Source organism: Manis javanica, chromosome 11, assembly GCF_040802235.1.
Source record: "Manis javanica isolate MJ-LG chromosome 11, MJ_LKY, whole genome shotgun sequence".
Taxonomy (NCBI): domain Eukaryota; kingdom Metazoa; phylum Chordata; class Mammalia; order Pholidota; family Manidae; genus Manis; species Manis javanica.
Window position 1 is genome coordinate 115,897,338 of NC_133166.1, and position 27,473 is coordinate 115,924,810.

General features: G+C 52.7%; 3 protein-coding genes and 1 long non-coding RNA gene across 11 annotated transcripts; 2 read left to right on the forward strand and 2 right to left on the reverse strand.

Moving 5' to 3' along the window:
• The first annotated feature begins 4,212 nt into the window (after positions 1–4,212).
• Positions 4,213–9,556, forward strand: AP5B1 (adaptor related protein complex 5 subunit beta 1). 3 transcript variants are annotated; one of them, XM_036995563.2, is made up of 3 exons: positions 4,213–4,272; positions 4,642–4,809; positions 4,902–9,556. In XM_036995563.2, the coding sequence occupies exons 2-3, from the start codon at positions 4,660–4,662 to the stop codon at positions 7,380–7,382; spliced, it is 2,631 nt and encodes an 876-aa protein (XP_036851458.2). In that variant the 5' UTR covers positions 4,213–4,272; positions 4,642–4,659; the 3' UTR covers positions 7,383–9,556. The 3 variants fall into 3 exon arrangements, with proteins under 3 accessions (XP_036851458.2, XP_036851459.2, XP_017515625.3); XM_036995564.2 differs by having other exon boundaries at positions 4,219–4,258; XM_017660136.3 differs by lacking the exon at positions 4,213–4,272 and adding an exon at positions 4,279–4,507.
• Positions 9,557–9,704: 148 nt separating this feature from the next.
• On the reverse strand, positions 9,705–11,826 carry LOC118967866 (uncharacterized). 2 transcript variants are annotated; one of them, XR_005055159.1, is made up of 2 exons: positions 11,594–11,826; positions 9,705–10,270 (listed from the first exon to the last, which is right to left on the reverse strand). It is a non-coding gene; the product is annotated as an uncharacterized lncRNA (long non-coding RNA). The 2 variants fall into 2 exon arrangements; XR_005055158.1 differs by having other exon boundaries at positions 11,553–11,826.
• Positions 11,827–17,053: 5,227 nt separating this feature from the next.
• RNASEH2C (ribonuclease H2 subunit C) lies at positions 17,054–18,319 on the forward strand. Its single transcript, XM_073217533.1, has 4 exons — positions 17,054–17,274; positions 17,460–17,674; positions 17,753–17,872; positions 18,185–18,319. Exons 1-4 carry the CDS (start codon positions 17,103–17,105, stop codon positions 18,209–18,211), a joined length of 534 nt encoding a protein of 177 aa, XP_073073634.1. The 5' UTR covers positions 17,054–17,102; the 3' UTR covers positions 18,212–18,319.
• Positions 18,320–18,370: 51 nt separating this feature from the next.
• On the reverse strand, positions 18,371–25,285 carry KAT5 (lysine acetyltransferase 5). 5 transcript variants are annotated; one of them, XM_017660156.3, is made up of 14 exons: positions 25,132–25,285; positions 24,966–25,032; positions 24,576–24,644; positions 24,350–24,486; positions 23,913–24,068; positions 23,749–23,823; positions 23,569–23,643; positions 23,013–23,261; positions 22,841–22,930; positions 21,436–21,576; positions 21,266–21,359; positions 19,192–19,351; positions 18,977–19,058; positions 18,371–18,884 (listed from the first exon to the last, which is right to left on the reverse strand). In XM_017660156.3, the coding sequence occupies exons 1-14, from the start codon at positions 25,141–25,143 to the stop codon at positions 18,750–18,752; spliced, it is 1,542 nt and encodes a 513-aa protein (XP_017515645.1). In that variant the 5' UTR covers positions 25,144–25,285; the 3' UTR covers positions 18,371–18,749. The 5 variants fall into 5 exon arrangements, with proteins under 5 accessions (XP_017515645.1, XP_036851748.1, XP_017515647.1 ...); XM_036995853.2 differs by having other exon boundaries at positions 23,913–24,089; XM_017660158.3 differs by lacking the exon at positions 23,913–24,068.
• Positions 25,286–27,473: the final 2,188 nt, after the last annotated feature.

Here is a 27,473-nt window from a genome sequence, read left to right on the forward strand (position 1 = left end):
TCAGGAGGGAGGGGGTAAGGGTGGCAGTAGGAAGAACAGCGAGGAGGCTACTGCAATGGTCCAAGCAGGAGATGATGGTAGTTTGGACCAGCTGCAAACAGAACCGTGAGCACTAGTTCTAGGTGCTCTGAGTGGCCATCTCTTGTTGGTACAGTGGACTGGGGTATGAAGGAAGATTGAACTTGAGCAGCCAGTGAGGACCATGCTACCCAAAGACTGGTGACTGACACCAATCTTGTGCGCAGCTCTCATCCCAAGCAGTCCAGGGAGAGCTAGGAGAGTAACTGGATGAGAAGGTTAGGAACAAACCTTCCTGTTCTCATATAAGGCTCCTGAGGGGGGCTGGCATAGGGTGGAGGTGGGTCAGGGCTGGGAAGCCAGCAGGCCAAGGGCAGAAGGGCTAATGGGAGAGCAGATGTGCTGCGGAGACATCAGGCTTCCCCAGACTTGTCTCTGGGGATGTGGGCCAAGCCACCTGACTGCTCAAAGCCTCTGTTTACACGTCTGTAAAGTGAGGCTCCTAGTCCAGTTCTGCTCTTCAAAGCTGTGGAGAGATGCTTTTGCCCAGAAGCCTAGTATCCCTTAAAAATGGACTCAGCTTTAAAGCAGGCCAGTGGTGCTCCTGGGCACCAAGGCCTCCTTCTGCTTGGCTAAAACAGTGGCCTTGTGGAGGCTGCAAAGCTCCTGACAAACTGAAGTGCTATGGGTGACATCGACTCCTCCATCTATTGCTGAGTTCCTGCCCACAGGCCCTCCAGCCCACCGCGAGGATAGGCCAGGGTCCCCTGGGGCCTGGCAGGGAGCTGGGGGCTGCCATGTAGGCCAAAAGCTCCTGAGGTGGGGCTGGGTGGCCAGCAGAGCAGGAGGCCCCCTGGGCCATCTGGAGCATCTGAGTAGTACAGTGGGTTCCCGCAGCAGGAGGCTAAGAGCTGGGTTCGGCCCGCCACTGTGGCTGTGTGTCTGGCCTGCCAGACTTTATTCATGCTCCCAACTCCCAGCCTTCCCTGTCTCAGATCCTGGAACCATCAGCCCCAAGTTCTCAGGGCCAAAGCCCAGAGCCATCCTGATGCCCTCTTCTCTTCCACCGCATCCACCACCAATAAGCCCTGCCATCTCCCATATCATCTGGTATCTGCCCACACCTCTACCTCCATGGTTACCATGTGGTCCAAGCCCCTGCCACCTTTCACCTGGACTCTGTCACAGCCTCCTGACCAGCCTCCAGGGTCCCCCCTCACCTCCTAGCCACCTGTCTCCCTTCAGCCCAAACCCTCTCCGGTGGCACCACAACTGGCACAAAGTTCCCAAGGCTGGCACTCAGGCCCTGCTGGCCTCCAGGCCCCATGTGCCTCTCCCTTCCACTGGCTCTATGGGCACCTGCCACGCTGCCTGCCCTCTGCCCACCGAACGGGCAAAGCCTGTTCCTAGCTCAAGCCTTTCCTCTGCCGCGCCTTCAGCCTGGAGCGCTTTTCCCCACTTGATGACTGGCTACCTCTCAGCACTCAAGCTTCTCCCCCCCCTCCCTGACCACTCAAGAAATCCTTGTCCCCAGTCACCTCTGTCCCATTACCCTGTTCTCTTTTCCTTGCAGCATCTTTTACTCCATGAAATTTGGGTTTGTCTTGTTTGTTTGTTGTCTGTTCCCCTCTCCTCCAGGGTAAGTTCTGTACAGGAGAAACCTCTTTGGACACCTTTTTAGAAGCTTTATTTAGGAACAGTTCAACACCATAAAGTCCACCCTTGTAAAGTCACAGCGGAGTGGTTTTAGCATCTCTGCAGAGCCGCGCAGGTGTTGTCGTCTTCCAGAGCACTTTCATTGCCCCAAAAGAGACCCCACACTGCTAGCAGTCACTCCCCGTTCCTTCCAGCCCTCTGCTTTCTCTGTAGATTTGCCTCTTGATAGGTAATTTGTAAAGAGTCTCTCATATTCCCAGCTCCCAGTGCTGTGAGGATGGATTGCTTATATTGCCCATTTTGCAGATGAGAAAACTGAGGCTCAGGACCCCTCAGTAACAGACTTTCCCTTTTCCAAGCCTTGTGACTACCATCTCCTCAGAACTGGGCTATGCTGGGGAGGATGGTAGCTCAGCAGGAAGAGGACTGGGGTGTGGGCATGGAGCAGGGGTTTCCCTGGTGTGGCCACCTGGCTGCGGCCCACATCTGGGCCCTCTTGGGTGGGAAGTCACTTTTGGGGGCGGGTCTGCTGAATGCAGATTCAGGGGATGTTCATACTCTCAGTGATGGTGGGCTGAGCTCAACTCCATGCCTATTCTATGCCAGGGACCAGACCACCTTCCCACCATCTGAGACCTGGACACTCAAGAGGGTGAGGGTAGTTGGTGTGGCAGGAGGGCCAATTCAGGGTCAGAAAGGGCTGTTTGCTGAAGTCCAGGCTCCATATCTTAGGAGCTCTGTGACTTTGGGCAACTGACTGAACCTCTCTGGGCCTTCCTTTCTTCATCTGTGAATGGCGCCCATCCTCGAGTTGCTGCGAGCCTGTGAGCCCATGTGGGCGTGCCCGCCACAGCATCAGGAACCGCACGTGGGTCCCCTCCCTCCAGAAGCCTCTCTCCGGGGAGGCAAGGCCCCGAAAGGCTGGAGGCTCTCAGAGGCTGAGTGGGGGCCAGAGCCAGCACAGGTTTCCTGACCCTCTGAAGCCTGTCTCCTCAACTGCAAAAGGGCTGTAGTGACCATTCCTCCCTCTCCGTGACAGGTGAAGGCCAGGGACGGGCACTTATCGGCACCCTCCGGGCCTCAGACAGGGAAACCATACAGGCTGCTGTTACCCCCAAGCTGCCTTCCTTCCCAGGGCTGCTCTCATCCCAGCTTCTTTCATCTCAGGTTTCATTAGCCGGGCCGTCCCACCCTACAGCCTCCTGGGAGGCAGTCATCACTCCCATTTTATAGACGGGGAAACCGAGGCACCTAGAGGGAAGTGGTTTGGGGCTGCCGCCTGTGAGTCAACTGTGGAGCCAGGGCCTAGAGGAGCTGGGGCTGGGCTTTCCAGCTGGACCTGTCCCTGGGGGTGGATCCTTGTCTCCATCCCCTGGCACCCTGGGCACCCAGACAGCCTCTTTTCCAGCTCTCTCTACCCCACCACTTCCTACCACCCTCCCATCTGGAGGGCAGCAGGATGGGGGAAGGAAGAGGTGTCTGAAGCCTGGAGGAAGGAGAGAAACTAGTTGGCAGAGGCTAACATGGAGGCTCAGACCTGTTCATCTTCAAAGCGGGCTAGCTAGAGCCAAAAGCTTAGTGAGCCCGGCAGGCTATGGGATTTGGACACCGCCAGTTCTGTGCCCTGGAGGCCAGCAGTCAGTGGTGCACCTGCAGCATGGGCTCCGTAAGCCTCAGGCCCAGCCCTCTTAGTGCCCTCAGACAGTCCTGATCCATCTCTTTGGAAGTCAAGAGTGCTGGTTTTGAGCACTGCTTGGCCCCAGGTCTTCGGCAGCGACGCCTCGGTTTCCTGGTCCATGCCAGGCCTGCCGTGCCCCGTGCCATAAGCTCTGTGACTGGCCAGGCCCTACCGGTCCGCACGTTTGCATCCCGTTGTTTTCCGGCTTCATCGAGGCTTATGGCCTTGCCCCGCTGGCTTTAATCCGGCCTGGCTGCTGCGACCCTTGCCAACTGTCGGCATGCCCTATGGCAAAAGTCAGCGGCATGTGCCTGCCAAGACCACGGTACAGGTTCCGCGCCCCAAAGCCGAGCGGGTGGGGGACCCTGGGCGGCGTCAGAGAAGCGAAGCCAAGCCCTGCGGCGCTTGCCCGACCGGTTCAGCCGGGAAAGCGGCGCGCACTTCTTGCGGGCGCCCTGGGACCGTGCCTTGCACACCCTCCAGCGGCCACCCTTGGAGCCCTTGGACCCGCACCCCATGCCACCCTGACGGGCGGCGCGCGACTGGCGCCTGGTGCCGTGCGCCCGGGCGCCGGCGGAGGGCGCGCTGGCTGCCATCCTCACCAACCCGGCGGGCGCTGTCCAGCGCTGGGCCCAGGGATTGCAGCCCGCGCACAGAGACCTCGGCATTCGGGAGCCTGGCCCACCCAGCGCCCCCGCCCACGCTCAGGCCTGCGGCAGTTTCGGGGAAGGGGGCCTGTGCGCACGGGGACAGTTACTCAGCCCCAGCGAAACCGGCGAGTCGGCACCTGCCGGCCGGGAGGGAACGGGAGGCGGTGGCCCCGTTACGGCCCCGCCCCCGCGCAGCGCGCCCCGCCCCCGCGCCGCCCGCCCGGAAGTGGCCTGTCTGCCCCAGCGCTCGCGGCGGGTGAGTCAGGCTAGGTGAGAGCAGCCGGCCCGTTACCGCGGGCGCCTGGGGCCGGGGCGGCGCTGTGGTTTCGGTGCCGGCCGCCGGAGGGCGGCCTAATGAGCTCTCGGCACGCACCCCGCGCCGGCGGCCCGCCCGGCGCCTCCTCCCCTGGCGTCCCGCCCTGGTGGCACCCCCGAATCCTGTTTCATCTCGGGACTCGGGCGTGGGGTGTCCGCTGGCGTCGACGAGTGGACGTGCGCAACTGGGGTCTGCAAGGAGGCCCTGGGGTGACTGTAGTCCCTTAGAGGAGTTGGCGCAAGGGCTCTGGCGCCCTCTGGCGGCCGTAGGGCCCCGTGCGAAAGGCGGCCGCCGGCCTGAACCTTTCTTGCTCTTCTCTGCAGGGACCAGTGTACCTGACCATGGGGTCCCTGAGCCGGGAAGCCTGGGCCCAGCGCCTGGTCGCCTTTCGGGCCAGCCCGTCCGCCTTCCTGGCAGGTCCCGTGGGTGAGGATCTGGGTCGAGACCTGCTGAACGACCTGAGAAGTGAGAAGCTGAGCGAACAGACCAAGGTAAGCCCTTCGTGCACTCCCTGCCCTGACCTGTGTGGTCATCTTAGCTCGCCGCGCCCTGAACCCATTTCGTGATTACCACTCATACCCAGGTTTCCTTGCTGGCGTTGAGCTTGGAGTACCCAGACCAGCTGTGGCCGGATGCCCCTGCGGCTGAGACAGCGGCCACCTCCCTCTTGGACACCCTGGTCCTTCTACCTCCGCGGCCCTCAGCCATACGGCGGCCCCTGCTTCTGGCGGCCACCACAGCCCTGGTGGCAGGAGGCGCGCTGGGCCCCAACTCGGGTGCCTCAGGCCGGCTCCTCCCCCTTCTGCTTGGGTTAGCTTCAGGCCGCGATCTGGGTCGAGGCTTTGGTCCCCCCTCGGAACAGCGACCCCTGCAGGCCACAGCGTGCGAGTGCCTGCGGGAACTGGAGAGCTGCAAGCCTGGGCTGCTCACAAGCTGTCTGGGGATGCTCCGGAGCCTGCTGGACCATGAGGGCCCCGTCCAGCCGCTCAGCCTGCTGCTGGCACTTGCTCTGCGCAACTGCTTGGTGTTACAGGCCAGGGCCAGGGCCGGTCTGCAGAGCCTGCTCATGACCTCGGTCTCTCCCACCGAGTGTGGTTCTTGGAACTGGACACTAGCTGAAGAGGGTGATGCCCACCTTCAGCCCCAGGCACCCAGCAGGCCAGTGGCCAAGGAGGGGGAGTGTGGCCTTGCAGCCCTGGAGCCCAGTCCTGAAGAGGCCCGAGAGCTGCGGGCTGTTGTGGCCCAGCTTCTGGACACCTCCTACCTACTTACTCCTGTGGTACAGGCCCAACTTCTGTGGCTGCTGGGCTGGGCCCTCCGGGGTCTTCGGGGACAGCCGCCAGTGCTCTTCAAGCCGCAGTTGGTACGGCTACTGGGTACAGCACAGCTGACGCTGTTGCACGCTGTTCTGGCACTCAAGGCGGCCTTCGGTGAGGCACTGTTCACGGCCCAGGATGAGGCTTTACTGCTCCGCCGGCTAACCTTGGCTGCCCAGCACCCGGCCCTGCCCCTGCCCACCCATCTCTTCTACCTGCACTGCCTTCTGAGCTTCCCTGAGAACTGGCCACTGGGCCCCACAGGTGAGGAGGCCGTCCCGCTGCTGCTAGGGCCCCAGCTTTGCCATGGTCTCTTGCCCACTCTCCTGCACGACCCTTCAGACCTCCTGGCACGCCTGCATCTGCTGTGCCTGCTTTGTGCAGAAGATGAACAGGACGAGAAAGGTCAGGATCAGAGCCCCCGGCGATACCTGGAGGAGCTGCTGGCTGGCCTGCAGCAGAGGGCAGCCCTGGATGGGGGCCCCCGGGCCTTCGCCACTCTCTGCTTCCAGGCCTCATACCTAGTTGCTCACTGCCTGGCTAGGCAACCCACAGTGCTGACATGCTTGACCCATGGACTGGCCCAGCTGTACAGAGCCCGGCCTGCACTTGCTCCCCATTTTGTGGATCTCTTAGATCGGGTGGGCCCTGAGCTGGGGCTGCCCCTGAGGGTGATGCTGCGGCAAGAGGTGGTATCCAGGCCAGGCAGGGGTGAGGCCCTTCGCTGGCACCTACAGATGCTGGCAAAGGTGGCAGATGGGGATGCCGAAGGTTGCACCCTTAGCTTCCTGCAGGGTGCAGCTGGCCACTGCACAGACTGGGGCCTCCAGCAGGCCATGCTGCAGGTCTGCCGGGCCCTGCTGTGGGCAGGTGTCGGGGAAGGCCTGGCAGACTTGCTACAGGCTCTGGCCAGGCAGCTAGAGGACCCTGATGGGCGGGATCGTGCCCGCCTCTACTACATCCTCCTGGCCCACTTGACAAGGTCCAAGCTCAGGGTGGCCCTGGGCCCCTCACTTGCTACACCTGCACTGACCTCTTCACTGGTGGCTGAGAACCAGGGCTTTGCTGCAGCACTGATGGTGCAGGAGGCCCCGGCCCCAATTCGGCTGAGCATGGGGCCTCGCAAAGCCAAGGGCCCGGTGCCAGTGCTGCAGCTGCAGGTGGAGGTGCTGGAACCGGTATACTCTCTGGAGCTGCGCTTCCACGTGGAAGGACAGCTCTACGCTCCCTTGGGGGCTGTCCATGTGCCCTGCCTGTGCCCCAGCCGCCCCAGTCGACCTCTGTCCCTGCCTCTGCAGCCCCGCCACCCCGCCCCGGCACAGCTGGGTGTGCGTGCCCTGTACACCACACCTGCTGGCCACACATGCCACGCCCACCTGCCGCCCCTGCCTGTGGACTTCGCTGACCTCTTTCTGCCTTTTCCCTTGCCCCCTGAGGAGGCCCGGCTGGGCTTCTTTGAGGAGCTCTGGGATTCCTGCCTGCCAAAGGGTGCCGAGAGTCGCCTGTGGTGCCCTCTTGGGTCACAGGGGCTGGAGGCCTTGGTGGCCCGCCACCTGGAGCCCTTTGTGATGGTGGCCCAGCCACCCACTAGCTACCTCATAGCCATCCACCTGCCCCCCAACTCAAGACTGCTGCTGCGGCTGGGGGCAGCCCAGGTGGATGGAGTGCCTGTGGCCCTGCGGACCGATGACTGGGCTGTGCTGCCCCTGGCAGGGGACTACCTCCGGGGGTTGTCAGATACTGTCTGAGTCCCGGAGCCAGGCCAGGTGGGAACAGGACTGTGGCTCTTGCAGGGTCTTGCCCAGGAAGAGCTACTGAGGGCCTGACACAATCCTGTGGCTCTTTTCTTTAAAAAAAAAACCTACATTACCAACAACCCCCACTGGTTTGTTTTCTTTGGGGCCCTGGTTGGGGAAAGGCACACGGTTTGAGGTCAGGGGCTCCAGGAAAGCTTCCAGACTAGGAACCCCCAGACTGCAGGGCTGCAAAGTTCCTTCCTGTCCAGATATGCTAGGATTCTCCAGAACCCTAGGAGAGTTTGAGGCTGAGAGGGGTCTCTGTGATCTGGGCTGAAACCTGCTGACTTCTCCTCACCCCAACTGCTAGGAAACCCAATCTGTGGACCTAGGAATATTCCCAGGTAAGTAGAACTGGCTCCCTTACTTCTTTTTCCAAATATGCAAGACGCTTAGGGTTCAAATGTATTGCGGCCAGCTCAGCTGCCAGGCACCAGGCTGGTGTTTCGCTTATTGGTTGCCTCATTTCATCTTTGCAGCAGCACGGCAGGGCCCCACAGGTGAGGAAATCTGTAGGCCAGAGCGATTAAGTGATTTTCCTGCTGTCACCCAGCTGGTTGGCTGTCATGTTTTGGAGCAGGATTCCATTGCCACAGCATCAGAGCAGAGATCTGTGTAGGCCGCAGGGACAGAGCCCCCAGCCCTCCCTGCCTGGGCCAGACCCCAGGAGGCTGCAGGAATGGCAGGCAGCAGTGCCAGGCAGCAATGCTGGGTGGAGAGCGACAGAGGCTTGGCCCTTACCTTTCTGGGGAAAGGGCCTCTTCCGTGGCCCCAGCCTCTTGGGCTCCCAGCCCACAGGTTCCCATGGGCCAGCTTTCCTTCTGACTGGGGCAGGAAAGGGAAGGGAAGGGCCTGGGGCAGGTGGGGCTGTTATAGGTCAGGTCAGGAGGTCTGTCCCAAGCTTAAGCTATATCAACCTGCCATGTGATCTGGGCAAGTCACCAAATCAGGTAGTGTTCAGTTCCAGGAAAGAGGAACTTCTCAAACTGAAGGAAAAAGCAGAGTTGTACTTCCAAAGTCACTGGGAGGCTGGAGAAGTGCCTGGAACTGTTGAGTTCCAGAACATACTGCCTTGCCTGCAGTCCAGCTCCTCTGGGCACCTAGAAGCTGGGCTTGGACCCTGGAATGGGGGGTGGGGCTGCCACCACTGCCTCTTGATACCCACAGAGCCAAAGAGCAGACCTGCAGAAGGATGGAAACTTCCATTGCCCCAGCCTCACTTCCTGTCCACAGCATTTGGAGGGCATTTCATAAGTGGAATCTTTCTCATGCAGTCCTCTCTATAATGGCAAGGGAACCTGGAAAATGCACTTGTTTCTTTTTTGACCTCAGATGCAGAAGGTAGTATCAATCCTTAGCCTAAAATTAAGATAATTGACCCATGTGAGGACTCATCAGCCATCTTTGTGTCCATCTGTATATCCATCCATGCATCTACCCCATTTTAACCACTTACTCCTCCAGTGCTGGGCACCAGATGGCCTCCAACTCTCCCCACCACAAATGCAACACATTGGATATTCTTATCCCCAATGGATCTATGTGAGTTTCCCTAGGATACATACCAAGAGGGGAATCACTGAATCGTAGGGCATGCATGTACATAAGCTGACTGAGAGATGTTAGAATAACTAAAAGTTGTTAGCTTTGCAGCCTCTCAATTTGTCTTGGAAAGCATTTTGTAGGTAGGGATGGGCCCTTGGTGAACCAGCCCGTGCAGCCACCCCAGCCCACCCTGCTGTGTGCTCTGTCCACATACCTCTGCTCATACTTACAGCTAAAGACACAGCAACAACGTGCTCCACCTGACTACCCCTCGTACCACCAAGGCTTCTTCCCAAAAGTCCCATCAGCTGCTCTCCACCTGTATGGACGTTACTAATGGTCTCTAATTGCTGGTTCTCCACTTCCAGGCATATTTGTACCCTCCCCACCTCCTTGAGGTTAGGCCTGGCCACTAGACCAGGTCTGGGACAACACACGTCACTTCCAGAACTCCCCCTTGCAGCTCTCTGGCCCTGCTGTGGCCACTGGGGAAGTGTACATTGATATCGCGTACTGAATAGTGATGGGGTTAGCCACCAGTAACACACACTTCGTGTGAAACAAGAGGAAATATGGGGAATGCTAGTGCTTAATCTGTATTTGCTTGCAGAGAAGAAAGCATTGTGCAGTGAGTTACAAGCCATAATTAGGGCTTCCAGCTTCAGCAAATAGAAATATTGTACAGGATACCCAGTTAAATTTGAACTTCAAAAAAAAAAAAAAGCAATGAACATTAGGACATACTTTTACTAAAGAAAAAAAATAGTTTCTTTGAAATTCTGGGCATCCTGTATTTTATCCGGCACCCCTAATCTGGTACTTAGAGCTTATTTCTTCCACTACCCACCCATTCTCTGTCTGCCCTCAGGGATCTTTACCCAGTAAGGTGATCTTCATTCATGAGGGGTCCAGGTCCTTGGTGATTCTGCCTGTATCCAGTCTCTTTAGCCTTTGGTGAATATTGTTTCTGGACCGGCAGTCCTGGGAGATGCCCCCAGGAATCTCTGTCTCCACTGTGTGGCAGCGACAATTTCTTCCTTCATAATCAGGATCAATCACCCTTTTAGTGCTGTGGATTCTAAGGCACGAAGAAGGCAAAACGACAGGGTAGCAGTCTTCACTGCCCATTCAGAAGAACACTGCTGCGCCCATCGGCAGTCTCTCTCTTTCAGACACTAAGGACTCTAATCCAGCAAAGGCCAAAGCTGGAGGGACTGGGAAGCAGATGCTCGTGAGAGATCTCCAGGGAGCTGAAGACTGGTGGCAGTGTGGGCTCCCATGTCCCCCGGAAAGCACTATGGTACAAAGACAAGAAAAAGAGAAAATTACGCAAAACCAAGCCCTCAGTATAACTTGAAGACAGAATACTCAAACCAAAAAATACCGGTAAGTAAAAATAAACAAAAAACAAGAGACAGCAGGAGACCTCCCATTCTCCCCTCCCAGTCTCGCCCTGCCACGGGAGTGGCTGAGAAACCCAGCTGTAGGGGAGGGGGGGAGGGGAGAGGGAGTTTAGTCATGAGGTCTACAGTCCAAGATCTCACCAGACTCTCTCTAAGTCTGAAAATGTTAAAAAATGTTTGCAGCAGGTCAGAATTTGGGCTACAAGGCAGGGATTTAAAGTATCTGTGCAATTCGAAGAGGCAGTCTTTGAAACATTAGATTCTGGGGGAGCAAAAAGGCAAAAAGGAAGTGAGCCGTGTCCTTCGGCATTTGTGTGTGAAAGGGAAGCGGCTGGAGGAATCGCATGGCTCTGCAGGTCAGAGAACAAAGTCACAACTTCTTCCCCACCCTCCAGACAATCCATTCAAGTACCCAGGCTTTGCAATGTTCACAGGAGAGGACGCAATCAACCAGGGATCTTACTAAACTCCCAACACCACAGAAATGAACATGAGAGTTTAACAGATTCAAACAGTTCTTGCAAAATACCAAAAAAAAAGGAATTTCATCTCATATCAACCAAGGAAAATTCACACACACCGCTGAAGAAATAGCCAGGAAGCAGAAGAAAGCTGTAATACAACACTTTAAACAGAGCTGAATATACTCAAAACAAGCATCTGAAGATAGGCAAAGTCCCTTTGGATGGGAATTTTTCAAAGGACAGAAACAGACAAAATCCGAGAGGAAATGAAGAGAGTTGACTGAACTCAGCAAAGTGGAAGAAATCGAAAAAAAAGTTATCTAGAAATAAAGATTACATTACAAGATGCCCAAGGAGGAACAGACTGGAAAATACAGTAAAGGGACATTCAGGGATGAAAAACAATCAAGAGAATGAGAATGAGATAAAGTAGGAGAGGCCAGAAGAAGGTAAGCCAAGAATTCCTTCTTTGACTATATCCACATCCGCGTTGTTGGAGACCCCAAAGAAAACCTGGACAAAACCAGAACTGATATTTAATATGCAAAGAAAACCTCCTAGGAGCGAAAGAAACAACAACAACAAAATGCACATTAAAGACCCACTGAGAACTTGTAAAATTAACCCAGAACAATCAACTTTGAGACACAGCCTCACAAAACAATTAGATTTCAAAGTATATAGGAACAGGAGACGTAGGGAGAGGTCACCCGAGGGCTGAGATAGCTCGGCCCCAGTTACAGGTCCAGACCAGATGGCATGCTGCTGTGGCCCACAGGGTGGCAGAGGAGTCGCCGTGGGGCTGTGCCTGTGGGACTTGCTGGAAACCATCTCCACGGAGCCAGGGAAAGCTGTTCAGGGGCAGGGTCTCACTGGAGGTACCCTACTGCAAAACTGTCCCAGGCGAGGTCTGGGGGAAGTGGCCGACGGCTGGCTTGCCACCGCTGCTGCCCTGCACCACCGGAGCCTGGGGCTGGCAAAACCACGAACCCGTAGTTTTTGACCCTGGAGGAGCTTCAGATTGTCCAACCAGCAAATCAAGAGGAAGGAGGACTTTTTGCAGTCACTTCTCTGCTCCCTCTACTGACAAAGCTTAGCAATGCGCCGGCTGGCAGAGAAAGATACTTAAAGGGCCCCTGTTCGTTTTCACAGGGCAGGCAAAGAGGAGTAAACTTGGAGCTGAGAGTCACCTGTACAACCATCCGTGAACTTATCCTGTTTTCCTTTTGCCATCTCTCTTCGTCTCCCACATTTTTGTTACATTATTTCTACTTTATCACAATATATACAATTTGCACTTACTTATTTAACTTCATGCACCAGACAGAACAGCCATTCATGCTGTCCAGCTCACCCTCCGTCAGTGGCCCATGGTGACTTTTTTCATGAGCCCAATGGACAAGGATAGGCATGATTGGGGAGGGAATGTGTCGTCTTCTCCACCTGCAGAAGATTCTCTTTGGGAAGTCTCTGTATTAGACCTCTTTGCCACCAATGTTCTTTTTCTGTTTTGTTTTGTTAAGGTATCATTGATATACAGTCACATGAGCAACATTGTGGTTACTAGATTCCTCCCATTATCAAGTCCTCACCACACCCCATAACAGTCACTGTTCATCAGCATAGTAAGATGCTATAGAGTCACTACTTGTCTTCTATGTGCTATACTGCCTTCCCCGTGTCCCGTCCCACATCATGTGTGCTAATTGTAATGCCCCTTAATCCCCTTATCCCTCCCTTCCCAGTCCCTTTCCCTTTGGTAACTGTTAGTCCATTCTTGGATTTTGTGAGTCTGCTGCTGTTTTGTTCCTTCAGTTTTTTCTTTGTTGTTACGCTCTACAGATGAGTGAAATCATTTGGTACTTATCTTTCTCCACCTGGCTTATTTCACTGAGCATAATACCCTCCAGCTCCATCCATGTTGTTGCAAATGGTAGGATATATTTTCTTCTTATGGCTGAATAATATTCCATTGTGTATATGTACCACCTCTTCTTTATCCATTCATCTACTGATGGACACTTAGGTTGCTTCCATTTCTTGGCTATTATAAATAGTGCAGTGATAAACATAGGGGTGCATATGTCTTTTTAAATCTGAGAAGTTGTTTTCTTTGGGTAAATTCCAAGGAGTGGAATTCCCAGGTCAAATGGTATTTCTATTTTTAGTTTTTTGATGAACCTCCATACTGCTTTCTACAACGGTTGAACTAATTTACATTCCCACGAGCAGTGTAGGAGGGTTCACCTTTCTCCACATCCTTGCCAGCATCTGTTGTTGTTTGTCTTTTGGATGTTGACCTTCCTAACTGGTGTGAGGTGATATCTCATTGTGGTTTTAATTTGCATTTATCTGATGATTAGCAATGTGGAACACTTTTCATGTCCCTGTTGGCCATCTGAATTTCTTCTTTGGAGAAGTGTCTGTTCAGATCCTCTGCCCATTTTTTTTTTCTTTTTTTAGATAATTATTTTTTATTGAAGGGTAGTTGACACACAGTATTACATTAGTTTCAGGTGTGCAACACAGTGATTGAACATTTATATACATGATAATTCTAGGTACCAGCTATCACCATACAAAGTTGTTACAATATTTTGACTATATTCCTTATGCTATACATTACATCCCGGTTACTTATTTATTTTACAATTGGAAGTGTGTATATATATATATATATATATATATATATATGTATATTTTTTTTTTGTGAGGGCATCTCTCATATTTATTGATCAAATGGTTGTTAACAACAATAAAATTCTGTATGGGGGGGTCAATGCTCAATGCACAATCCTTAATCCACCCCAAGCCTAATTTTCATCAGTCTCCAATCTTCTGAAGCATAACGAACAAGTTCTTACATGGAGTACAAATTCTTACATAGTGAATAAGTTACATGGTGAACATTACAAGGGCATTCATCACAGAAGCTTTCGGTTTTGCTCATGCATTATGAACTATAAACAGCCAGTTCCAATATGAATATTCATTTGATTTTTATACTTGATTTATATGTGGATACCACATTTCTCTCTTTATTATTATTATTTTTAATAAAATGCTGAAGTGGTAGGTAGATACAAGATAAAGGTAGAAAACATAGTTTAGTGTTGTAAGAGAGCAAATGTAGATGATCAGGTGTGTGCCTGTAGACTATGTGTTAATCCAAGCTAGACAAGGGCAATAAAACATCCACGTATGCAGAAGATTTCTCTCAGAACAGGGGGGGAGGTTCTAAGCCCCACCTCTGTTGATCCCCAATTTCTCACCTGATGGCCCCCCTGTGACTGTGCCTGTCTTAGGTTGTTCCTCCCTTGAGGAATCTTACCCATCTCTGGCTAACCAGTCATCTTCCGGGGCCATACAGCCTCTGCCCATTTCTTAATCAGGTTATTTGCTTTTTGATTGTTGAGGTGCATGAGCTCTTTATATATTTTGGATGTCAACCCCTTATCGGATATGTCATTTATGAATATATTCTCCCATACTGTAGGATGCCTTTTTGTTCTACTGATGGTGCCCTTTGCTGTACAGTAGCTTTTTAGTTTGATATAGTCCCACTTGTTCATTTTTGCTTTTGTTTCCCTTGCCCAGGGGGATAAGTTCATGAAAAAGTTGCTTGTGTTCAAGAGAGTTTTGCCTATGTTTTCTTCTAAGAGTTTTATGGTTTCATGACTTACATTCAAGTCTTTGATCCATTTCGAGTTTACTTTTGTGTATGGAGTTATACAGTAATCCAGTTTCATTCTCTTGCATGTAGCTGTCCAGTTTTGCCAACACCAGCTGTTGAAGAGGCTGTCATTTCCCCATTGTATGTCCATGGCTCCTTTATCATATATTAATTGACCATATATGCTTGGGTTTATATCTGGACTCTCTATTCTATTCCATTGGTCTATGGGTCTGTTCTTGTGCCAGTACCAAATTGTCTTGATTACTGTGGCTTTGTAGTAGAGCTTGAAGTTGGGGAGCATAATCCCCCCTGCTTTATTCATCCTTCTCAGGATTGCCTTGGCTATTCAGGGTCTTTTATGGTTCCATATGAATTTTAGAACTATTTGTTTCAGTTTGTTGAAGAATGCTGTTGGTATTTTGATAGGGATTGCATTGAATCTATAGATTGCTTTAGGCAGGATGGCCAATTTGACAATATTAATTCTTCCTCCCCAAGAGCATGAGATGAATTTCTATTTATTAGTGTCCTCTTTAATTTCTCTCAAGAGTGTCTTGTAGTTTTCAGAGTCTAGATCTTTCATGTCCTTGGTTAAGTTTATTCCTAGGTATTTTATTCTTTTTGATGCAATTGTGAATGGAATTGTTTTCCTGATTTCTCTTTCTACTAGTTCATTGTTAGTGTATAGGAATGCAACAAATTTCTGTGTATTAATTTTGTATCTTGCAACTTTGCTGAATTCAGACATTAGTTCTATTAGTTTTTGAGTGGATTCTTTAGGGTTTTTGGGAGAGTGGGCATCGTTGCCTTGTTCCCCATCTCAGGGGAAAAGCATTCAGCTTCTCACTGTTAAGTATGATGTTGGCTGTTAATATATGATGTTTGTCATATATGGCCTTTATTATGTTGAGGTACTTGCCCTCTATACCCATTTTGTTGAGAGTTTTTATTATGAATGGGTATTGAATTTTGTCAAATGCTTTTTCAGCATCTATGGAAATGATCATGTGGTTTTTGTCCTTTTTGTTGATGTGGTGGATGATGTTGATGGATTTTCGAATGTTGTACCATCCTTGCATCCCTGAGATGAATCCCACTTGATCATCGTGTATGATCCTCTTGATGTATTTTTTAATTCGATTTGCTAATATTTTGTTGAGTGTTATTGCATCTATGTTCATCAGGGATATTGGTCTGTAGGTTTCTTTATTAGTGGTGTCTTTGCCTGGTTTTGGTATTAGTGTGATGCTGGCTTCATAGAATGAGTTTGGAAGTATTCCCTCCTCTTCTATTTTTTGGAAAACTTTAAGGAGAATGGGTATTATGTCTTCTCTAAATGTCTGATAAAATTCAGCTGTGAATCCATCTGGTCTGAGAGTTTTGTTCTTGGGTAGTTTTTTTACAACCAATTCAATTTCATTGCTGGTAATTGGTCTGTCCAGATTTTCTGTTTCTTCTTTGGTCAGCCTTGGAAGATTGTATTTCTCTAGAACATTGTCCATTTCTTCTAGGTTATTCAGTTTGTTAGCATATAATTTTTCATAGTATTCTCTAATGATTCTTTGTATTTCTGTGGTGTGCATAATGATTTTTCCTTTCTCATTTCTTATTCTGTTTATGTGTGTAGATTCTCTTTTTTTCTTGATAAGTCTGGCTAGGGGTTTATCTAATTAATTTTCTCAAAGAATCAGCTCTTGGTTTCATTAATTTTTTCTATCGTTTTATTCTTCTCAATTTTATTTATTTCTTCTGTGATCTAATGTCCCTGCTTCTACTAACTTTGGGCCTCATTTGTTCTTCTTTTTCCAGTTGCAACAACTGTGAATTTAGACTGTTCATTTGGGATTGCTCTTCCTTCTTTAAATAGGCCTGGATTGCTATATACTTTCCTCTTAAAACTGCTTTCACTGTGTCCCACAGAAGTTGGGGCATTGTGCTGTTGTTGTCATTTGTCTCTGTATAATGCTTGGTCTCTGTTTTAATTCGGTCATTGATCCACTGATTATTTAGCTCATAGATGTCCCGCAATGTTTTTCTCTTTCTCATATCAATAAATTAAATGCAATTTTAATTTTAATTACCAGTTTTGCCTGTGTTTATTTTATGAGAGAACTTGCCAAAACGTATCTAAGCTGGGTATCTGAACAAATAAATATTAGAGGAGTTAAGAGACCAAAAAATTAAAGAAAGAGTAAGGCAAAAACCAGAAGACATAAAAATGTTGATAAATTGACTAGAGAACATAGAAGTCTTCTGTGTAATAAAAATCACCTGTACACAGGTTTGGAAGACAAACGACAAACTCGGATCAAATTCCCTCAACGGATTAGAGGATGAGTTGATGTCCCTAGTAAAAAACAAACACCCTATCAATCAAAAGAAGAAGTGTAACTGTTTAAGAAGGAACAATTGAAATTTTTTTCAGGAAAACAAAGCTGGGACTTGAACGCAGTGAGGCGGAGCTTGCAGAGGAGCCTCGGGGAAGGACTGCGCTTCCCAGGAGGCGATGCGCTGTTCCCCGCCTCCCGACAGGCTTCGCGCGCTTTACGCGCCAGCTTTGGCCTCTCAGCGGGCAGCGGTGAGGATGGAGCACAGCGACGAGGAAGCCTTCGAGAAGTACCGCGTCCACCTGCGCCCCGCCACACTGCGCGACCTCGCCCCCGCCACGCTGCATCTTCTGCCCTGCGAAGTCCCGGTTAACGGGCCCGCCCCCGTGGGGCGCTTCTTCACCCCGGCCATCCGCCAGGGTCCCGATGGTGAGCGCTCGCGGCCGGACTACGGCTCCCGGCGGCCCCCGCGACGGCGCCGCGCTCTCCTTGGCGAGGAGCGGCGCTAGGGCTCCTGGGGATCGTGGTCTACCGCGGGTGGCGGGCGGGCCGCCACGGGGCTTACTTTGCAAGGCCTAGGCCAGGCCCTCCCTCACTGCGTCTGCTTCCTCCAGGCCTCCAAGTGTCGTTTAGGGGCCGCAGTCTGCGGGGCGAGGAGGTGGTGGTGCCGCCCGGCCTCATGGGATACGTGATGGTGACGGAAGGGAAGGGAGCAGAGGTGGTGGTGGGGAAGCCGGACCCACCGAAGGGTTCGGAGAACGACGAGCAGCTGGAGGAGCGGGAGCTGGAGGAACCCTGGGAAGCGCTGAGGGCGCTGGAGCGGGACTTCGTGAGCAGAAGTGATAGGGTTTCAGGGGGGTGCGGGCGGGAGCCGAGGCGCCGTTGCTGAGACGAGCCTCCTCTCCAGGACCGCTTTATTGAAGCCACTGCCAGTTTCAGCTGCTTTACCCTGTGGGGCCTGGAGACCATCCCTGGTCCGGATGCCAAAGTCCGCGGGGCCCTAACCTGGCCCAGCCTGGCCGCAGCGGTAAGTACACGGCCGGGTCCGTTCCCTCCCAGGCCCCATCCATTCCCGACTTTAATCTTAATCTTGGGTTGTCCAGAATCTTGCCCGAGTGGTTTTGGGGCTTCAAGGTTGGGGAACACAATGGGGCAGATGAAGCCAGAGTCTGACTGGAGAATTAGACTGGCTAAGGGCAGCATGACTTCCCCACCACGCTTCTCTGGCCTGTCTAGAAAGATCTGTCATTCTGGGCAGCTGGGTCCCCTCCCCAGGTATGTGGGCTACCCAGTAAACTGTATGTCATAAGTTCAATAGTACAGGTGACTCCTGTTGCAGATTCACGCACAGGTACCTGAGGACTAAGAAGCAGAGCTTGAAACCGAAAGCCACCGGTCCCTTCACCCCAGTAAAGCAACTCTTCATTTGGGAGCCACTGATTCTACCATCCCAATAAATGAGCTCTTCATGGCACCTGTGAGTTTCCTGGCACCGCCCCTTCTCCCACAGGAATCTTTCAGTGGCTCCGACCCGTAGAAACAGTTTATTACCAAGAAGCAATGGGGGCAAGAGAGGCCAGAATTTTGCAGCCAGTACCCAACCCATCCCCAATTTCTACTTTACAAAAATTTTTACAGCCACCAACCCTCTGTACAGAGTTCCCACCCCACCCCCACCCAACTGTACACAGCTGCCTGGTTCACAGCAAGCCTGGGCCTGCAGCCAGCTGACTGGAGTTGACTGAGCCCCGAGCTCATCTTGGTACTGGGCACTAACTGGCCCCTATCAAGCCAGCCTCTTCTTGTGGAACTGTCCCCAGCCTCATCTCCCTTGCTGTGCTTCTTGGGGTCCCCAGTGAGCCCTGGTGCTGCCAGCTTCGTTGGCATGCCACAGCAGTGCCTGGTCACCACTTTCCCCTCTTGCTCCAGTCCTTGGGAGTGAAGTGCAGACATTTGGAGTCAATCCGAAGGAGTCGCTTGAGCATAGCTCGTTCATGCCCATCCACGATGTCCTCTGATAAAGTGAGGATATACTGGCCCTGGACAGGAGGTGGGGCAGGGGGGTCAGCCCACGTAGGGCCTCCACTCCACACCCTTACGCACACCTTTCTCCCCCTGCCTGCCTCCCTACCTTGTAGTAGTTAATGAGGTTGAGGTACTGCAGAGTGGAGATGACATCCTCCTTCTTGATGCTGGTTATTTCACTGATCTCACTGTAGGAGGGCAAGGATCAGGTCCCCTAGGAGCCTTCATTGCTGCCCCAGACCCCCAGGAACCCCAAGAATAAGAAAGCCCAAGAAGAGATAAGCCATGCCATGCACCCCCAGGTAGGTGGGTCAGGCTCACTTGATGGTGATCTGTGGCCTCTCCCCACTCTCCGACTTCAGCCCCATCAGGATCTCCAGGATGGTCTGGGACCAGTAGCTTCGGTAGGATAGAAGGCCAAGATCCGAGAGGGGCTTCTCAGGGGTCCCCGTTTTCCCTTCCACTTTGGAGAGTTCATAGCCTAAAGCAATGGAGCAGGAAGGAGGGAGTGGGTAAGCGATCCCAGCTTGACATTAACCAGTGTTTGAAAGCACACTTTGCAGAGGCAGACTGCCTGGTTCCCATCTTGGTCCTGCCCTGCAGGTGTTCTGTGACCTGGGCTGTGTGGCTGGTCTGTTGTGCGTGTTGCCTCATGAGGGACGACTGAGGACTCACCCTCCCCTGGGTGCGGAACGCACTGAGGAGTAGCTGCTATCAAGTGGAGGGCGTGCTCAGGAGCTAGGGAGGGCTTACAGGTGGGCCTAGGTGAGGGAAGAGAAAGTGGCTTATGGAAAGAAAGTGGCTCGAGTTTCCTTTGTCCTCCCAGACTCTGTGCCTGGATATGAGGCAGCAAGCGGGGTAGGCCCCGCTTCGGATCTGGGCCTGAGGATGCTTGCAGTCTCACAGCTGAATCAGTCCCCCAGCAGCGACTTGAGTGAGGTCAGCTGCTCTAAGACCACAGCAGCCTGACTAGGAGGTTGTGAGGAAAGCAAGGGCAGGGGCGCCACAGCGCTTCCCACGTCGGAGGGAGCCCTTCCCTCAGCAGGTGGCAGGCCTTGCCCCAAGCCCTCTCCCTCCCACTCTGACTGCTCTACCCTGCTGACTGCTGGGCACCAGCAGGAGGTTCAGGTGAGACCCACAGCCCCTGCAAAATCTCCCGTCTCCTGGGCAGAGTTCTTTTTCTCTCCATCAGGGCCCTGGGATGTCTCCACTACCTGTGGGGAGCCCTTCCCCTGGTCCGTCTTTCCCAGTTAGTCTTACCCCCTGGCCCAATCTCCTGACGGCCACCAAGTAACTCAGTGTGAGAGGAGCAGAGGCTGGTGCTCTGGAGAAAGGAAGCATGGAACAAGAGGGCACGCTTGGGTTCCTGCTTGGGTGCTGGGGCCGCAGAGCATGCAGAATCCTGAGAGAACACTGGAGGCCATACCTGCTGCCTCAGCAGCAGGAAAACTCTGGCCCTCCTTAGTGACCACCTACCTGCCCTCTGGGGCTGCCTGGAACAGGAGCTTCCAGTGCCATCTGCTCAGCCGGGCAGAAGTGAGCCCACTTCCCTGGTGGCCCCGCCCACACTGTCCAGAGGTCCAAGTTCCAAGGCTTAGAATGGATCTCGGCACTCACCTGCCCCAGCAGGCTGAGGGCATCCTGAGCAGGAGACCCTGTCCTGGTGCCATTCAGCCAATAAAACCGCTCAAGTGGGTCATGACCTCGAGTCAAGCTTCTGTGTCTTCACCAGACAAGACCTAAGGCTCCCTCCCTGTCTCCCGGGTCAGGCCTTGGTTATCCCAGGGGTTCAGTGAGTGGTGAGTCAAATGGGAGTCAGAAGCTGGGAAGCAGAGGGGGCTTTGGAGTTAGGGGACCATATTAGAGTTCATATATGATGAGCAGTCCCTTCTGGGCTTTAAAAGACAGACCTGCCTGAATGTGAGAAGCAGGGGTGAAATCCATGCACATCGGTGCTTGCATGTTTGCTGAGTCAACTGCAGTTGGAACGTGTACTGTCTGCAAGGCTCAGGTGACCACTGGGGAAGTGAACCACTGCCTCACCCAGGAGCTTGTATGACAGCACTGGACCAGGCAGGTGAGCAACAGGGGCACACTCAGCTTCTGCCCATAGCTGGGCAGGAGTGTGAGTCACGTCTGGGAAAAGCTGGGCAGTGCTTAGAACTCTAGCCAAGGAACAGTGAGGGGCCGGTAACCTAGCCCAGACAGGCAGGGCAGTCACCTGAAGACAGACCCTTCTTTATTTCTGGCTCTGCTGACTGGGCTGCACAGCTGGGGCCCAGAATCATGGCAATGAGCACATCTGTGTGTGAGGCCCCGCTGGGTGCCCTGACGCTGGTCCTAGGGGCCTGCCAGTGCCCACCCGAAGGCCCTGGCTGGGAGCACAGGTACTCACTGAATTCTATCAGTAGCTTCCCATAGCCCCGGCGCTGGTAGGGAGGCAGGGTCAGGATACAAGCCACGTTGTAGTCTTCGGTTGATTCCTTTTCCTGGAACAGAAGCGGGTGAGTGAGGGAAGGCGCCTGGTTCGGGGCAGGACTGAGGGACAGTATGGACGAGCCTCACCTTGGAGAAGTAGCCCACAATGTGGAAGCCCTTGCAGTCATACTCTGTCATGACGTAGAATAGGAAGGGGTCTGTGTCATAGTATAATGTCTTGTGATCGAGGAAACACTTGGCCAGGAGACACAGGTTCTGGGAGTAGCTCTGCAGAGGAAAAGGCCTGTTACCAGTATCCTGCTTTGAGCATGGCCGTTGGGTCAGGGTCATCCAGGACCTTTGTACGCCATGCTGGTAGGTGATGAGCCTTCCTTCCTGGGGCCTGACCCACTCCACTCAGGCAGGGCCACTTCTCAGTGTCAAGGAGCCTGTGGGCCAGTTCCATGATGGTGTTGGACCATGGACTTCCCCACTGAGCGGGGCAGGTTATCTCCACTGCCCTCTGCTGTAGTTAACAACTCAACAAACTATGACATGGCCCTACGAAGAGAGACTGACCAAGGCGTATGAGAGAAGCTCTGTTGAGTTTTAGGAGTCTGGCTGTCAAAAAAAAACCACAAAAAACTCCCCAGTCTAAAGTCACACCTATTGGGAACTGATCTGCTATCCTACAACAGATAGAAGGAATTCAGGAGTTCAACAAAATAACATCCTTAGGAGTTGCTCCAGCAAAATTATTAATCTTACTACTTTACCTTTACATACCATTCCTCCTGCATTTCACATGTGGCTTTTTAACCCCCCAGTGGGCACTGCCACCAGGATGCCCAGGCCCACACTTACTGACAGCACTGTAGTTACAGCAGCACGCTCAAGCTCCCCAACCCCACCCGCACCTGATCTCTTCCCTGCCATTCAAGGCACCTGTCTCTTCCTCACCGCCCTCTAAGCCCCAGGAATGGGGGAGTCTCACTCTCAGTGGTCCTCCAGGATATTCCCACCTCCCTCCTCACAGCCACAGACAAACTCAGGTTTGAAGGCCTGAACCTGTAGTGTCCCCAACTCCTCCCCACCTGACCCCACTCCCACCACCAGAGCTCTGTCTCTTGTAACAGCCTTGCCTTATCCTGTCCGTGTTTCACATCTCCCCCCATGTTCATGTCTGCTCTGCAGAACCACACCGTGGGACCCCCTTTCCCCCCTTCCTTTCATGTCAAGGCTCAGTGACACCTCCTTTGTGAAGCTTTGCTGGCTACCTTCTCTGGGTCCCAGTAACGCTTCCTTTGTGCTTACCACACTGGGATCTAAGTGGCCATTGGCACGTCTGTTTTCCCTGTGGTCCATGAGCTCTCAGCAGATTCCTGGTCATCTCTACCTCCCAGCACCTCCCCTTCAGCAGGAACTCAGTAAAAATGGAATAAACTAATCTGCTGTCCAGACTGGTCAGTGTTTCCTGAGCAGGAAGCTGCTGCTCATTTGACTTGCCCCAGATCCTCAGTGCCAAGGATTCCCACTACCCTCAGCCACTAACCTTATTCTTACGACCATCAATTTCAAAGAAGGAGATGGTGCCTTTGCGGTAAATCTCATTGCCTGGAGGATGTCGCAGGTCACACTTGGTCTGAGGAAGAGAGGAGGATCAGGGGTGGAAGCAGGATGGGGGGGTGCTAGGAGGGTGGCCTAACCCCTCATACCCCTCATACCAAGTGGCGCTGCAGACACTTAAGGCTACGGCCATATTTGAGGCAGAACTCGCAGAGGTAGAGGACAGGCAATGTGGTGAGCTCCTGTGGGTATGGGGAGAAGTACCACGGCTTGAGGCGGTGCCGGCCCAGCTCGATGCACTCAATGTTCTTCATCCGGGTAACAATGTCATCGTGGCTCCGGTCAGACACCAGGCTCCCAGTCATGCGTGGGGCTGAAGGTATTCCATCTGAGCTGTCCTGGGAGTCCTTCTCAGGGCCAGTGGAAGACATCAGGTTAGAGGAGACAGCTAAAGCAGGACACTTTACAGGTCACACAGCCCTTGCACAATAGCAATCCAAGTGGGGGGAGATACTATAATTCCCACTTCCCAGATAAAGAAACCAAGACTTGGAAAGTTTTCAGTCACAACCTGAAAAAAATTACCCAATGACTGGTCTGAATCATACCAACACCAAAGCAGCCCACCACCCTTTATTTTTAAACTAGTCACTAAACTCTACCCTATCTAGGTTCCCTCCCTCTCCACCAGCTTCCACTCTTCCCCATACCTACCTCATCAGTGCCCAAGCAATTTGATTTTCTCTTCCTTCCTGGCTGAGCTGCCACTGCTCTGCGGGCTGATCCATTCTGCAAGTGAGATGGTAGAAACAAAGGATGCCTGTGAGATATAAGCTTGAACGTGGCTGCCAGGGGGGAGGAGTATGGAAAGGAAAGATGGTTTGGGGGACTCACCTGGGGAAAAACTGAGGCTGGGGCTGTCTCGCTGGGCACTGGAGTTGCTGGAGAAACCACCTCCACCTTCCGTTTCTGCAGAGAGAAACCAAGAAAGGTGGGTCAGAAGGTAGAGAAGGTGGGACCTGATAGAAAAGCAAGGTCCCTGGAATTGCTGAGGGTACCGTTGAGCGGTGGTTGGGCTGCAGGCAGGAGCTGGAGGAGAGCGGCTGGTCGGGCTCGCCACCGGGAATGGCCTCCCGCTCCTTGGGCAGGTTGAAGCGGAGTGTGATCTGAACCGGGATTGGCAAGGTCTTCCCGCTGGCCTGGGCGGAGGCCGGCTGTAGAGATAGGTCCAGGGTCTTCCTTTGGGGTGGGGATGGTGGTGGGATGGGGAAGGGGATAGGGGCCCCTCAACATGGAGTGATCAGACCCCACCCTCTGCCCTCTCAAGAACATAGGACCAGCCACTGGACTCTGTAAGCTACGTCTGCAATTTGGCCCCCATCCTTTGCAAGCTGAAGCCAGGGTGAGAGGGCACTGCCTCCTACCCATCAGGAGTCCCTGAAGCCAAGAGATGAGAAGGGCAGGTGAGAAGAGGAGAAGCAGGGGACCTACTCACCACCTCTCTCTCCGGAGAGCCAGGGCGTGACCCAGGAAGTCCGTTCTTGGTGGGGGTCTTGGCCTCTTTCTTGGGAAACTGAATCTTCTTTAGGTCCAGCCGCTCATGAGTCACCCATTCGTCCAGGCGTTTGTTAACTGCAGCAGTAGGGATGGCTCAGGAAGGAATGCCAGAGGCTGCCCCCAACCGACCGTGCAGCCCCACCTCATCCCGACCCAGAACTCACAGTCAATGTAATGGACGTAGAAAAGCTTCCGACCACTGATGTCCTTCACGCTCAGGATCTCGGCCAGGGCTGTGGGAACAGCATTGACAGAGACCTTAGATGGGGTAGGCCATGAGGATCCACCCTCCTACGACCTGGTCTCCGGCCCCACGCTGGAACTCTAAGGCCCAGCACTTGGAGGCCTTTGCCCAAGTCGCCTCTAGCCACCAAATGTCGCCCCCTCTTTAAGCCCCGCCCTATCCTCGGAGCGGCTAAAAGCCACGCCTCTCCTGGAGTATCTGCGCCCCACCCGCCCCAGGATTACAGAGGTCCCTCCTCCTCCCGAGGTTTAGGTTGACTCCCACCCCGCGCCCTCAGGTTCCCTTAGCCCCGCCCCCCGACGTCACTCACGCCACTCATCTTCGTTGTCCTGGTTCCGCCGCAGCACTGGCAGGCGGCAGCCCTCGATTATCTCTCCCTGGGGAGACAGCGCGGCGCCAGGGTCGGCTACTGGGGGTCCTCGGGTTCTGCCCACCTCCCCTGGCTCCCTCCGCCCCGCCCCAGGCACCGGACTCACCACCTCCGCCATCTTCCCTCCCTCCACTGCCACTTCCGGCCCCTCTGGGATACGTCACTTCCGAGATCGAGCACGCCGTAGGCTGAGGCCTCTTGAAGCCGACTTAGAAGAAGACCCTTGAGAGACACCGCCCAGCTGGAAGCGGGAAGCCGGCTTGTTGGCTGGAGGGAGAATAAGGTATTTAAAGTCTCGGGCCGTGTACTGGGTGGAATCCCCCCAACGTGCACAATGATTGGAGGAAAGCTGAGTCCGTCACGTGACGCCCAGCAGGTGCGACGCCGGTCACGTGGGTGCGGCGTGGGTCACATGGGACTAGTGTTTGTGCTTTGAGGGGACCGGGACTAGAGTGTCTCCTAGTGGCAGCGGGGGGTATCGCTGGGAGTAGTGCTCTTGGAAGGGGGTGTTTGGGCCACGCTGTGTTGGGAGGCTTGTGAAGTGGGCGGACGGCGAAGGGACTTGATACATATGGACTTAATTCATCAGGAATGGGCACCCTGTAAGTGAGACAGGGACTGTGGGTGTAGACAGAGTAGGGTGAGGGCCTCCAGAAAAAGCAAGGCAAGATATTTGCAGTCAGAGCAATGTAACCACATGCAAGGAAACCCCCTACTAAAACTCTGTGTTAAACATTCAGCTCTAGAGTCATGCTTCAGTAAGATCAGTTAATACACCCTAGATAAAGAAGAGTAGCACGTTTATTTTATGCTAATCATTTATAATCACGTGTAAGATTCTTTTTAACATGCCAAAAGGCCCAGGCCTATGTGCTGTCTTTCCTCCTTCAGATCCGATGAAGTAATTTTGCAAACTGGGCAACTAATTTAGCAAGTAAGCCCAGGCATAACGCAGTAAAAGGTGAGAAGGATTCCACCTTAAAGATAAGATTGCACTTAACTTATTCTTTAGCAAACAATACCTCATCCCACCTTGGGGGCTGAGCAGGTGGCCTTGTTTCATATGCCCCCAGACCAAGATGTTGGTATCTCAGGGAGAAATCAACAGAGCAGGAAGTTACTTGTGTTAAATTAATTATAAATATTCCGGGACCTTAATAAGTGCACACCCCTAAGCTTTTTTTCATGTTCTCGAAAAATCCTCATCTGCCTATAAAACCCCTAGACAGCGCACCACCCCGGACTCTCTGGTCCCCTCCTGGCGTGAGCCGGGAGCTCTGTCCTTTCACTTTATCTCTAAATAAAAGACTGTATCTTGCTCTCCTACCTTGAATGTCTGTGAAGCTCATTCTTCGGCTTCATGAACAAGAGCCCTGGCATCATAAGGTTTCTAGGTTTGTTGTTTTGTATATTAGGTTTCTAATTTTAACAGTAATACGTCATCATTTACTCATTCATTGAACAAATGTTTAGTGATCCTCTACCACGTGCCAAGTTCTATTCCAAGAGCCTGGAATATCATCAGTGAATTAAGAACCTTGCCGTAGAAGGACTTACATTTTTGGGGGGTTGGGAAGAAAAGAAGAATATAGATTAAAAAATGAATATATTTAAAAGTAAGTTATTTTAGCCTGTTAAAGGACAGTAAGTGGGAAACCAGGAAAAGAAGTGCAAGGTAAATGAGATAGGTAGGTACAATATAATGAGTCATAAAAAATAAATATTTGGTCACTCGTATGAGCAAATACACATTTCCCAAGTATATTTGGTCTTCATCCACAGTTCCTGAAAACTCTGCAGTCTTAAAGGTGAAATGGGTGTCTTGCCAAGTTAATGAGAAATTTTGGGACCATCCCCCTCCCAAGGGCAAAGGATTGAGGCTGAATCAGCCAATGGCCAGTGATTTAGTCAATCTTGACTCTGCAGTGAAGCCCTCACAGGACCCCCTGAGAAGAGCTTAAGGCTGTCTGCTCTGCTCTGCTTGGTTGGATCCGGCTTCTCAGTCAGAGTGGGTTTCTATGCTTGGGGAACCAGAGCCCCTCCACCTGTCCCTGGGCCAGGCCCCAAGTTCCTCAAGGACAGAAGCTCCTTTGTTTGGGACATTGCCCTCTGTATTTCTTCATCTGGCTGTTAACTTGTATCCTTTACAGTATTCTTTATTAAACTGGTAAACCTAAATGTTTTCCAGAAATCTGTGAGCTGCTCTAGCAAATGAATGGAACCTAAGAGGGAGGTGGTGGGACGCTCCAATCTGTAGCTGGTAGGTCAGAAGGTCAGGTAAACTGCCTGGGGCCTGCACCTGGCATCTGAGTAGGGGGCGGAAGGCAGTGTTGTAGGAAGGAGCCCTTAACCTCGGGAATCTGATGCTGTCTGGGGGTGGTGGTGGTGGTGGTGGTGGTGTGTGTGTGTGTGTGTGTGTGCGCGCGCACGCGCCCTGCTGGTGTTCAA